The 12404-nt window shown below is 39.8% G+C and overlaps 1 protein-coding gene across 1 annotated transcript; it reads right to left on the bottom strand.

The window, feature by feature from the left end:
* Positions 1-8264: 8264 nt before the first annotated feature.
* Positions 8265-9631, bottom strand: LOC143420529 (uncharacterized). Its single transcript, XM_076888710.1, has 4 exons — positions 9477-9631; positions 8923-9058; positions 8501-8573; positions 8265-8344 (listed from the first exon to the last, which is right to left on the bottom strand). Exons 1-4 carry the CDS (start codon positions 9550-9552, stop codon positions 8309-8311), a joined length of 321 nt encoding a protein of 106 aa, XP_076744825.1. The 5' UTR covers positions 9553-9631; the 3' UTR covers positions 8265-8308.
* Between the last annotated feature and the right edge of the window lie 2773 nt (positions 9632-12404).

The following is a 12404-nucleotide window of genomic DNA, read 5'->3' as shown; positions in this document are numbered from 1 at the left end:
TTATTATTTGTCACATGCATAGTTATACAAGTATAACACACAGTGAAATGTAGTCTGACACGCTCCTCGACATGTGCAAAAATGGGGGGGGGGGGTGTAGAGGAAGAACATTATATATATATATATATATATATATATATATATATATATATATATATATATATATATATGCTGATTAATTACACCATTATTCGAATAAGTCAAGGAAATATATTGGCATTTAAAGGAAGATACAAACAATCAATTGTTACACAGTGAAAATGCAATGAAAAATAACCATAATGAGTAATGAGAAGATAAACAGCTGCAGCAGCTGAAGTTTTTAATAATCCCGGGAATAACATCGGAGATCTCTGTCCAGAAGAGCGCAGTCCTGGGAACAGCTAAGATACTGCGCAGGACCCTCAAGCTCCCAGGCCTCTGGTAGAGGACCCGAGCTTGAAGGATAAACCGCCCGCAGGGGCGTGCTGGGTGTTTTATATATATATATATATATATATATATATATATAGTATATACACTGGGTGAATGTGCAGTAGTAGCAGCAAGCAGGTGAATTCTGTACATTAATATGAATAGACATCTGACTATTTTACAGGATAGACAATATAAACATATTTAAAATTAAAGGAATTGAAATGTACATTGTGCCTTGGTTTAGAGTGTCTGGAAGAGTCCTGTCTCAGTCAATTATAGATGATGTGAGAGGGCGGGTGTGTGTGTTTAGGGCACGGATGGCTTGGGGATAGAAGCTCCTCTTGAGTCTCTCTGTCCTTGCCCGGAAGATGCGGAACCTTCTACCAGATTGCAGAAGTTGGAACAGTTTGTTGCCAGGATGGGACGGGTCCTTCAGTATCTGCGCTGCTCTAGTCTGGCATCTCCTGGTGTAGGTGTCCTGAAGCGGGGGGAGAGCAATCCTGCAGCAGCGTTCTGCTGTACGGATCACTCTCTGGAGAGCTTTTTGGTCCTTCACACAGCTGTTCCCGAACCACGATGTCATGTCCTGTGTGAGGATGCTCTCCACAGCGCCTGTATAGAAAATCCTGAGGATCTTTGGAGAGACCCTGAACTTCCTCAGTTGTCGTAGGTGATACAGGCGCTGCCTAGCCTTTTTGGTCTGGACCTGAATGTGGGCAGACCATGTCAGGTCTGAGGAGATGTGAACACCGAGATACTTGAAGGACTGCACCCTCTCCACTGGAGCTCCATTGATGATAATGGGCTTGTAGTCTCTGTGCTGACCCCTTCTGAAGTCCACCACCAGCTCCTTGGTCTTGCTGACGTTCAGCTGGAGGTGGTTGTCCTGGCACCACAATGCCAGATTCTTCACTTCATCCATGTAGGCCGCCTCATCGTTGTTGGAGATGGCACCCAACACCACTGTGTCGTCAGCAAACTTCACAATGGTGTTGGAGCCATGGGTGGCCACACAGTCTGAAGTGTAGAGGGAGTAGAGCAGTGGCGAGAGGACACATCCCTGAGGTGCTCCTGTGTTGATGGTGATGCTGTTGGAGAAGCACCTGCCCACCCTCACCACCTGAGTTCTGCCAGTGAGGAAGTCCAACACCCATGCACACAGACGGCTGTTAAGTCCCAGATCCCTCAGCTTTGTGAACAGTCTGCAGGGCACTATTGTGTTAAACGCTGAACTGTAATCAACAAACAGCATTCGCACATAGTTACCCTGTTTCTTGTCCACGTGGCTGAGAGTGGTGTGTAGGACGTGGGCGATGGCATCCTCTGTGGATCTGTTGGATCTGTAGGCGAACTGCAGCGGATCTGTGGTGTCTGGGATGGAGGAGGAGATGATGTTCTTCAGCAGCCTCTCAAACACCTTCATTACTACCGAGGTCAGTGCAACTGGCCGGTAATCGTTCAGGGATGAGGGTTTGCTGTTCTTGGGCACAGGGATGATGGTGGATCTTTTGAAGCATGTGGGGACCACAGACTTCGCCAGGGACTCGTTGAAGATGTAAGTGAACACACCTGCTAGCTGGTCAGCACAGCAGCGCAGCAGACGGCCGGTGATGCCGTCTGGCCCCGCCGCTTTCCTTGTGTTCACTCTCCTCAGTGCCGCTCGGACGTCATGCTCCGCGATGCTGGTCACCGGTCTCTCGCTGATGCCGTCACTGTCCTCGGTAGTCAGGCGGTAGATAGCATTAGCCGCCTGGCTAACCTCGAAACGGGCGTAGAACCGATTCAGCTCGTTGGTGAATCTTCCTGGATCTTACAAAAGCACCCTCAGCTTTGCATCGATATAAACCGTCCAATTTATTTTGAAGGTCTAGTAAAGTTAATTTATCTTCCTCTGAGATTTCTTCTGGGGATTTCTGGTAATAAGAGGCAATTTTGCTGATCACTTCTTCCTCTTCAGCTTTCCTTGATTTAATAATTTGACTCCCATATCTTCTCAAGAATTTGCATGCTTCAAATTTAAAAAGTTCCCAATTGGTACAAAAGGACTTCTCTGTGTTAGCTTTATTCCATAATGAGCCATTAATTTATTAATCTGCGTTCTAACCATTTTATCTTTTAGTAAGGAGTTATTCTTTATTTCTTCTAAGGAGTCAAGTAATTTATCATTTTCAGATTTATTATTGTAACCATATATATTTGTTGTTTGCAAAACTTTTGCATATGATTTTAAAATTGTCAATTAATATTTGCATTTAAAATTATGAAATGTGATTCATTAAACATGTTTGTGGTTGTTACAGTAAAATATATAATATATTTTATGTTTTTGTCTGATTTTAGATCAATTGTGTCAGTACATTATGTCAAAATGAAAACATAACTGTAAATTCAGACACTTGAGGTTGTGCTGAAAAGAATGATGCCAAACAAGGCAAAGTAAATCGTTTGTAAAGGTGAAATATGGAGGTAAAATCAAAAGTAGTTAAAAATGGCCAATTATCCCCTGGAGCCCAGAGGGTTAAACGTATTTTAAAGTAACACAATAGTTACTCTTCAAGTAATTCATTACTTTCAGAATCTTGTAACTCAGTTACTAACTAAGTGACTTATTTGAAGAAGTATCTAGTAACTATAATTAATTACTTTTTCAAAATAACTCGCCAACACTGTTTATAAGGAAGTGAATCATTCGCAGGATTTGTGGAGTGTTCTGATGGTGAGAGATAGCAAACCACAGATCGTTCTATTGAGAGATATGGAGCCAGAGAGGCAGAGGAGAGGTTCTGTCATGTGGGAGTATTTTTGGTAGATTTTGGTCAGTTTTGGTTGGGTTTGCCAGTTTTGTGTTCTTGTTATTTGTTTGTTGCGTGTTTATTTTATCTAAAAATGTAAAAACCTTAAATTGTCAAAAATCTGCTTTTCATAATATAAATATCATGAAATAACTTTACAAAGACTTCCATTTGACTCTTTACATTTAATGTAATAAAAAATATATTTTATTTATAAAGTAATCTTAAATGTTATTCTACAAATGTGCAGCAACTTAATGTGTTTATTCTTTTTAGCTGATAGTCTGTGAAACCCAGGACGACCAGATACCTGCATCTCTACCAGTTTCTGTGCACTCCAGCCTCTTTTGAGAGGGGTTTCTTTTTTTAAGGCAGGAGAAATTACTCCATGAAAACAAGCAGACTCGGCCATCACACAGTGGAACAAATTCTCTTCTTAAATAAAAATGAAAACGGGTTACCTTAAATGCATTATGTTTTTAATTTGCAAGTTTCAGTCCAGCTGTCCAGTGATTAATTGTATTCAAAAGGACTTCTCCCTGTGACTTTGTCTTTAATAGCATTTAATGAGTGGTCTTCACAAAAACTGCTTCTTCACTTAGTAGTTGTCAATAGGGATGGGTATCGTTTAGGTTTTATCCGATACCAGTACCAAACTGATACCTTCGACACGGTGTCGGTACCTAAACGGTGCTCAAACCGGTGCTTAAAGAATGAAGAACACACACTTTGTCCAAAAACCTCTCATGTTTAGCTGTTTTCCACTTTTTCTTTGGTCATTTTAGTCTTTTTGGCCAGGGTGAAGTATCTGCCATCAAACAAGAGACAGCCGCATGTAACTACTACGGTGTTTGCTAGTTCACCCTACATGCGTTAATTTAATAATGTGGTTAGCCTACTCAATGTAAATTACACACAAACAACATTAAGCTACTCACACAGAGAAGAACGGCTGCTGCTGCTGCCATCATCATCTGTCATCTATGTGCAATAACTCAACTGTATATACATAACCCTATTTATTACATATTACTTACGGCTTGTATATTGTACATTATATATATATATATATGTTTTTCCCTATGTTAATACTGTCCATATGTACATAGCGCTGCAGAACTGTACCTCCCCCCCAGGATGTTTACACTGAGATGCTCTGCATTGTACAACTGTATACTGACAATAAAGGCATTCTATTCTATTCTATTCTATTCTATCATTTCTGCTACACTGGCAGGGCTAGGGGCCAGGACTCTCCTCTTCGGGTTTTTGGGGGATGTTGCTAACTCCGGGTCCGATAACAGGCAAACCACCCACAGTAGATGTGCACGGTGTGAGGTCTCACACAATACGATACATTTCTCGGCTTTTAAAAACCTGCTGTGCATCGACAGGTGTTTCATCAGATTGGAGGCGTTACCTCCTTTGACAGTATCAGCTTAAAGCACTTGTCGCAAACTGCTGAGTTTGCATCTTTTGCTGTGAAGTACAGCCAGACGTTTGACCGCTTCGCCTTGGGCATTTTTAATCTGTAGCTCTGCTCTAAAAGAATGTACGTACCTGGGCCCGCCTACTACGCTTGCAAAGGTAAAATGATTGGCTAAAATCCAAAGAGTATGACATCTCAGGAAAAAAAAGCACCAAAATAAAGCACTGAAATGTGCGCTGCTTTTCGGTCTGGTTACTACCGTTTATGTCAGAACTGGTGCCATCATGGCACCAGATACCGGTACCCATCCCTAGTTGTCAACAGACCTTAAACTAGAGGTTTAAGATTACCATTTCGTAATCTTTAAAACAAACCTCAACACAGTGAAATGAAGTTTCTATCAATAGTTATTTAAACTAAATTAGGCAGCTGTATAAATTTGGGCACCCCAACAGAAAATTTACATCAATATTTAGTAGATACTCCTTTTGCAGAAATAACAGCCTCTAATTGATTCCTATCACTTCCAATGACAGTCTGGATTCTTGTTGAAGGTATTTTGGACCATTCTTCAATTTGTGACTCTGCTCTTACTTTGGATGTTCATATCAAATCTCTGTTTCAGTCCTGCTTCTATTATTTAAGACACATTTCTCAAATCTCTTTATTTGGTTTTCCAGTGTTCTTTATCATAAAGGCAACTAAGATTCAAATATAAATGATTACATATATACAATAAGAATTAAACAAAGTAAAAACAAAACAAAAAAGGCAACAACAAACAACGAAAGAACGTTGGACAGAGGATGCTATTTATCGAACTACCAATGAGGCTCAGTGATCTTTTATATCTGTACAGTATTGAAGAGATCTATAAAAGGTTGCCAGGTTGAATGGAATTCCTCCAACCTCCCCTTTAGTAGGAGTTTAATTCTTTCCAGCTGCAAGTGTCTCAATACATCTTGTATTAACGCTGATGTGGTAGGAGGCACCTTTTGTTTCCAACTTAGTAGAATCAAACGGCCTGCCAGCAGCGTAAGACACATTTCTAAATCAAGCCCTATTGTATCTCGTTCTGAACTGGAGATTGTTATTCATGCATTCATTTCATTCACTAGGAGGTCCCTGCGATCATGTGATCAGGGCCTACTGGTTATTCAATATACAAAGCTGAGAACCAAGGGAGACAGAGCTTTTGACTGTGAAACTCTTCCTCGGAGTTTAAGATCTGTGCAGTCAGTGATCTCTTCTAAAAAACAACTAAAACACATCTTTTTAGAATTGCATTTTGTTAACTTTTAACGTTTTATACTCTGTCATCCCCAGAGATGGGCAGTAACGCGTTACTGTAATCTGATTACTTTTTTCAAGTAACGAGTAAAGTAAGGGATTACTATTGCAAAAACGGTAATTAGATTACCGTTACTTTCCCGTAGGAACGCTGCGTTATTGCGTTAGTAAAACCGTGATTTTTTTGCGAGAATGTCTCATGACAGTGACGTAAGCGAGTGCGACGTTCGTGACAACAGCTGTCTGCAGATCAACAATGGATAATATCGAGTGCGGGAGAGAGTATGAGCATGCAGCGTTTAAAGCTTGGAAGTACTGACCTTACTTTGAGTTTGATTCCATAAAAAGTGACAAAAACATTAGAAGAAAACTTCTCTTTACACCGAAAAATACCCTAAACAAGCTCCGAGTGCGCAACGACGTAATGGGAAATTCACAGAGAAACTCGCGGATTCTTCCACTGACCGCTGCGCCACACTTACACCAGAGCACACCTCCGCCTACCCCACTCCTGCTTTACAGGTGAAAAAAGAGCAACAGGGCAGGGATAGCTCAGTAGGTAGAGTGGTGGCCCCATGATCGGAAGGTCGGGGGTTCAACTCCACTGAATGGCTACCTTGAGGTACCCCTGAGCAAGGTACCGTCCCTACACAATGCTCCCCGGGCGCTGCATTGGTGGCTGCCCACTGCTTCACTGGGTGAATGGGTTAAATGCAGAGGAAATATTTCCCTATGAGGACTAACATTTACTTTCTGCTGTGTTTTACTTGCATCTATTTGAAAGACTGAGTGCAAACACAAAAAATATTTTATTTTATGTGCTGGAATGTGCAGAAAATAGGTTTAAATGTTAAACTAATTTCTTCAAGTCAGAGAATGGTGCATATAATTTAATTTTTGCTTGATGCATAAAGTTAAAAGATTAAAATGGATAAAACAAGTTAAAAAAAGAGACTTTTCCATTTGGTTACATTTTGTATGATGGATTATGCAGAAAAAGTAGAATTGGGCTGAGAGATCTATCGCTTTATCACCTATTCAGGTTATAAATCGTGTTTTTTAAAAGTAACTAAGTAATTAATTACTTTTGAAAATAAGTAATCAGTAAAGTAACGGGATTACTTTTTGGGGGAAGTAATCAGTAATTAGTTACTGATTACTTTTTTCAAGTAACTTGACCAACACTGGTCATCCCTTTGAGAAGTACTTCGTGATCTTTTTACTTACTTAACGTCTGCTTCCTCCATGCATACCGCCTCTTGTCATGTCCAAATAACTCAATTTTAGTTTCATCAGTCCACAGCACCTTATTCTAAAATGAAGCCGGCTTGTCCAAATGTGCTTTAGCATAGCTAAAACGACTCTGTTTGAGGCATGTGCGCAGAAAAGGCTTCTTCTGCGTTATTCTCCTATACAGCATCTCCTTGTGCAAATTGTTGCGCTGAATTGTTGAACACAGTGACACCATCTGCTGCAAGATGATGTTGTAGGTTTCATCTTATATTAGTTATTTTATTTTGTATACAGCTACATTTTATACATATCTCACATGCAGCACTTCAGTTTTGCAACTTTCTCATTACTTTAATGGCGACAATGGCCCAGGAGGTTGGGAAGCGCATCTGTAACTGGAAAGTCACCGGTTCGATCCCCGGGCTCTCTGTCCTGGTCGTTGTGTCCGTGGGCAGGACACTTTACTCTACCGCATACTGGTGTTGGTCAGAGGGGCTGATGGCTCGATATGGCAGCCTCGCTTCTGTCAGTCTGCCCCAGGGCAGCTGTGGCTACAACTGTAGCTGCCTCCACCAGTGTGTGAATGAATAATGGAATTGTAAAGCGCTTTGGGTGACTTGAAAAGCGCTATATAAATCCAATCCATTATTATTATTAATTTTTTTCATCCAGTTTAGTTCATCTTCTAGCTGAACATCTTTGTGTTTCTAGATTTCAGATCATGTGTCTTTGTGTTGATGGTTTATGTATTCGTGAAGAACTTTCCAAGTGATTTCTGAATATTTACTTTTACTTCTGACGTCTGTGCCTCCTGGTGTCCTGTGATTGTGACATCATCATGATCAATATGTTGTTACAGCAAATACTAAATAATCACACACACCATTATAAATCTGAACTTAAAGGCTTTTATTGATTTATCTTTCTTCTCAGATTGAAGACAGAATAAAAAAAATTCCAACATTCATATTTAATGACATTTTTAATAAATATAATATATAAGACTGTTTTTAGGTCATATGAATAATTTACAAAAATAATCAACATTTCTTAACACATATTTCTGTAAAAGTGTGAACTAATAAATCAGCAGAAATGGTTCCCGTTGATGCTTTACTTCAACTTTGATTCATCATTTCCATCATCTTCATTTAGAAATTCCTGGAGGACACAGCAGAGTTCCCTGTGGTGGTGAAAGAGAGAAGGTGAAGCACCATTAGACAGATATACACAGTGTCGTTTTATTACCTATATTATAATCTTCACATATTTGCCAGAAAGTCACTGCTGGTTTTTCTAAACTTTGTGTCCACATTTTTATAAATAATTTGTTTCTCACCTCATTTATTTTCCTTTTAAGCCACTCGGTGTTTGGTCTGAGGAACAATGCTCTTCCTCTGCTTGTTTTGACCCTGGAATAAAAAAGAAGTTTATAATGAGAGGGAAATAAATCAAAGGATTCGACATTTTCACTTTATTGTTAACTGAACATGTGCAGGGTCCATTTTGCATTATGCTGTGAGAGAACAGCTCAGGTTTCCTCCAAGCTCATAAGCACAAACTCACAGATTCCCCAACGTCACCACATTAGAAACAATCACAGAGCAAACAGTAGTGCTGTATGTTAGAGAGGGGAACATTTATCTGCTACATCAAGGTTTCAGTGCAAATCTCATTTTCATTGTTGTGTTTGTGGATTTTTAATCAAGAATTAATTTCTACATTTTATTTGGTTTAAATTTATTTAGAAGTTCTACTTACTCATAGCCATGAAGGCAGCCATGTCTGTCGTCTTCAACGCAGCTGATGATGTTTTTTGCCCATTTAGGTGTAGACATGTTTATTACACCACTGTTAGAATATGTTTTATAGCAGGCATTTCCCACGTGTTGAGCCCCTGCAGCACATCATCACACACATTGTCATTATTTTTCAAACCCTTTAAGATATCATGGAGACTGAAACAATCTCAACTCTCAGATGTTGTATAAATAATTTACTGATCAAGTTATTATGTGTAATACCAAAAATCACAAAACTGACAAAAAACTACAACTGGCTTTAATCAACCATATAGATTTTATTAAATGTAATTGACTGTATTTTGTCCAGAAACAGCTGCTCTGTTACCGTTTGTAAGAAAGTTACATCAAGACCAGATAGATTTGTAACCGTGTTAAGAAACAGATTTTTAGCTGCTGTTACTGAGCTTTCTGCTTTGTATCTCATTGTACAACTGTATAGTGACAATAAAGGCATTCTATTCATTCTATTCTATTCTATTCTATTTCGCAACAGAGAAATAAAACCTGTACCTGATACAGAGATGAGCATCACCACACTCAGGGAGATCAGAAGAATCAGGCGGCTGGTGGAGAGACTCGAACACATGTTGAGACGCTGAAAGGCACCAAATCTGAGTCTGGATCTGAGCGGTGAACAGGTTTGTTACCAGCTGATGAACTTGTCAAAGTGTGACAGCAGCTCATCTTATATACTGTAGCTTGTCACTGAATTAGGGGCTGTTTGGTGATGTATTTACACAAAAATAAACACTGATGGAAACACGACAACCACAGACTGCTGTGGTGAGCAGCTTCCTTTCTCATGTTGAGGTTTGTTGTACAGCTTAATGTGTCTGTAATGGGTTTAAACCTGATAACATGTACTACAAACTGGAAATATATGAACAGTCATCCCACAAGTATTGACATTTTATAGTAGTAGTATTAACAGCAGTAGCAGTAGGAGCAGCAGTACGCTGCTGTCAAACAAGTGTTGTTCTGCTGTCAGACAACATATATTATTTATCCAATAGCAATAAATAAAATCAAGATGTAGGTTTCGTATTTCTGAGCTCATGAACAACTGTTTGTTTTTTAATCTTTCCCTTTTAGAGATCGTAGAACCTCAGACGACAGCCATTACAAACAAATGATTTATTAAATATGATGTTGGACATGAAACACAAGTATCTATGAAGCGCCTTGAGGCGACTTTTGTTGTGATTTGGCGCTATATAAATAAAATTGAATTGAATTGAAGTGTATGAGTTTAACCTTAAACATAAGCTGCTGTAATATCAATCCATTTAACACTGAAGGGAAACATTTTACTAATTATTATTTTTATTTTTCACAGTTTTCTAATAACACAGTTTTGTGTATTATTGCAAGCGATATTTCCAGAGCTGAGGGCAGCAGTGTTCAAATGGATTGTTGCACATCTCTAATAAAAACATGGAGAATTAAATGCATCTGTTTGAATGAATGTTTTTGTTTCACTCTTTTGTTGACTTGTTGGAAACTTGCATTACTTTGTTTAATAGTGACAGGAAAGGTAAAGTTAGTTATTTTATTACATACAGAGAAGTATTTGAATATGTTTTATTGATAAATGTTCCCTCGGTGTGTGGAAAGGATTTCCATTGGCTGAGCACGGGGACTCTCTGTGACGTGATCTTCCACCAGTTTCGTTCCTGTTGACCTGTGGGTGTCGATTTTATTAGTGGTTTGCACCGCCCACATCTAAATTCTCAGAATAAAACAGTGACATTACTGGGTGACCAGCTTCTGTGGCCACATTTAAGAGGACTTTCCCTGTGACTTTGTCTTTAATAGCGTTTAATGAGTGGGCTTCACAGAAACTGTTTCTACACTTAGTAATTGTCAACAGGTACAGACCTTAAATAACACACTTAAGATTACCATTTAGTAATCTTCACTGCCACACTGATCATGTACAAAGTGCGTGCTGTTTTATTTCCAAACTTTATTAATAAAGTGTTTGAACTCATGGCAAGGCAAGTTCATTTATATAGCACAAAAGTGGTTTACACGTGAGAAGTGGAACGAAAATCATACGACTCCAAAAGTGTTTTACAAATAAATAACTGAAAAGTGGGGTGTGCGTAATTATTCAGCCCCCTGAGTCAATACTTTGTAGAACCACCTTTTGCTACAATTAAAGTTGCCAGTCTTTTAGGGTATGTTTCTACCAGCTTTGCACATCTAGAGACTGAAATTCTTGCCCATTCTTCTTTGCAGATTCTCGATTGGATTCAGATCTGGACTTTGACTGGGCCATTCTAACACATGGATATGTTTGGTTTTAAACCACTCCATTGTTGCCCTGGCTTTATGTTTAAGGTCATTGTCCTGCTGGAAGGTGAACCTCCGCCCCAGTCTCAAGTCTTTTGCAGACTCCAAGAGGTTTTCTTCCAAGATTGTCCTGTATTTGGCTCCATCCATCTTCCCAGCAACTCTGACCAGCTTCCCTGTCCCTGCTGAAGAGAAGCACCCCCAGAGCGTGATGATGCCACCACTATATTTGACAGTGGGGATGGTGTGTTCAGAGTGATGTGCAGTGTTAGTTTTCCGCCACACATAGCGTTTTGCATTTTGGCAAAAGTTCCATTTTGGTCTCATCTGACCAGAGCACCTTCTTCCACATGTTTGCTGTGTCCCCCACATGGCTTGTGGCAAACTGCAAACGGGACTTCTTCTGGTTTTCTGTTAACAATGGCTTTCTTCTTGCCACTCTTCCATAAAGGCCAACTTTGTGCAGTGCACGACTAATAGTTGTCCTATGGACAGATTCCCCCACCTGAGCTGTAGATCTCTGCAGCTCGTCCAGGGTCACCATGGGCCTCTTGGCTGCGTTTCTGATCAGCGCTCTCCTTGTTTGGCCTGTGAGTTTAGGTGGATGGCCTTGTCTTGGTAGGTTTACAGTTGTGCCATACTCTTTCCATTTCTGAATGATTGCTTGAACAGTGCTCGGTGGGATGTTCAAGGCTTGGTAAATCTTTTTGTAGTCTAAATATCTCAATAACTTTATCCCTGACCTGTCTGGTGTGTTCTTTGGACTTCATGGTGTTGTTGTTCCCAATATTCTCTTAGACAACCTCTGAAGCCGTCACAGAGCATCCTTATTTGTACTGACATTAGATTACACACAGGTGCACTCTATTTAGTCATTAGCACTCATCAGGCAATGTCTATGGGCAACTGACTGCACTCAGACCAAAGGGGCCGAATAATTACGCACACCGCACTTTGCAGTTATTATGTAGTTATTATTATGTTATTGCAGTAAAAAATGTTTGAAATCATGTATGATTTTTGTTTCACTTCTCACATGTATGTCACGGCTGGGTCAGCAGTCGTGTGGTGGAATGACTCCTGCTTTGATGCTGCCAAGTTGCAGATGGCAGTGGAGATGCGAGTGGAGATTTATTTACAGTG

This window comes from Maylandia zebra, linkage group LG9 (genome assembly GCF_041146795.1).
Source record: "Maylandia zebra isolate NMK-2024a linkage group LG9, Mzebra_GT3a, whole genome shotgun sequence".
Classification (NCBI taxonomy): Eukaryota; Metazoa; Chordata; class Actinopteri; order Cichliformes; family Cichlidae; genus Maylandia; species Maylandia zebra.
The sequence above is the reverse complement of the archived record's forward strand: the minus strand, read 5'-3'. Positions and strand labels throughout refer to the sequence as shown.

Excerpts from the sequence above, each read along its gene's own strand:
- LOC143420529 (XM_076888710.1), bottom strand. The coding sequence starts at position 9,552 with ATGTGTTCGAGTCTCTCCACCAGCCGCCTGATTCTTCTGATCTCCCTG. Across the intron at positions 9,059-9,476 it reads GATGCTCATCTCTGTATCAG|GGGCTCAACACGTGGGAAAT; the intron begins GTACAGGTTTTA and ends GATGTGCTGCAG. Across the intron at positions 8,574-8,922 it reads GGCTGCCTTCATGGCTATGA|GGTCAAAACAAGCAGAGGAA; the intron begins GTAAGTAGAACT and ends TTTTTATTCCAG.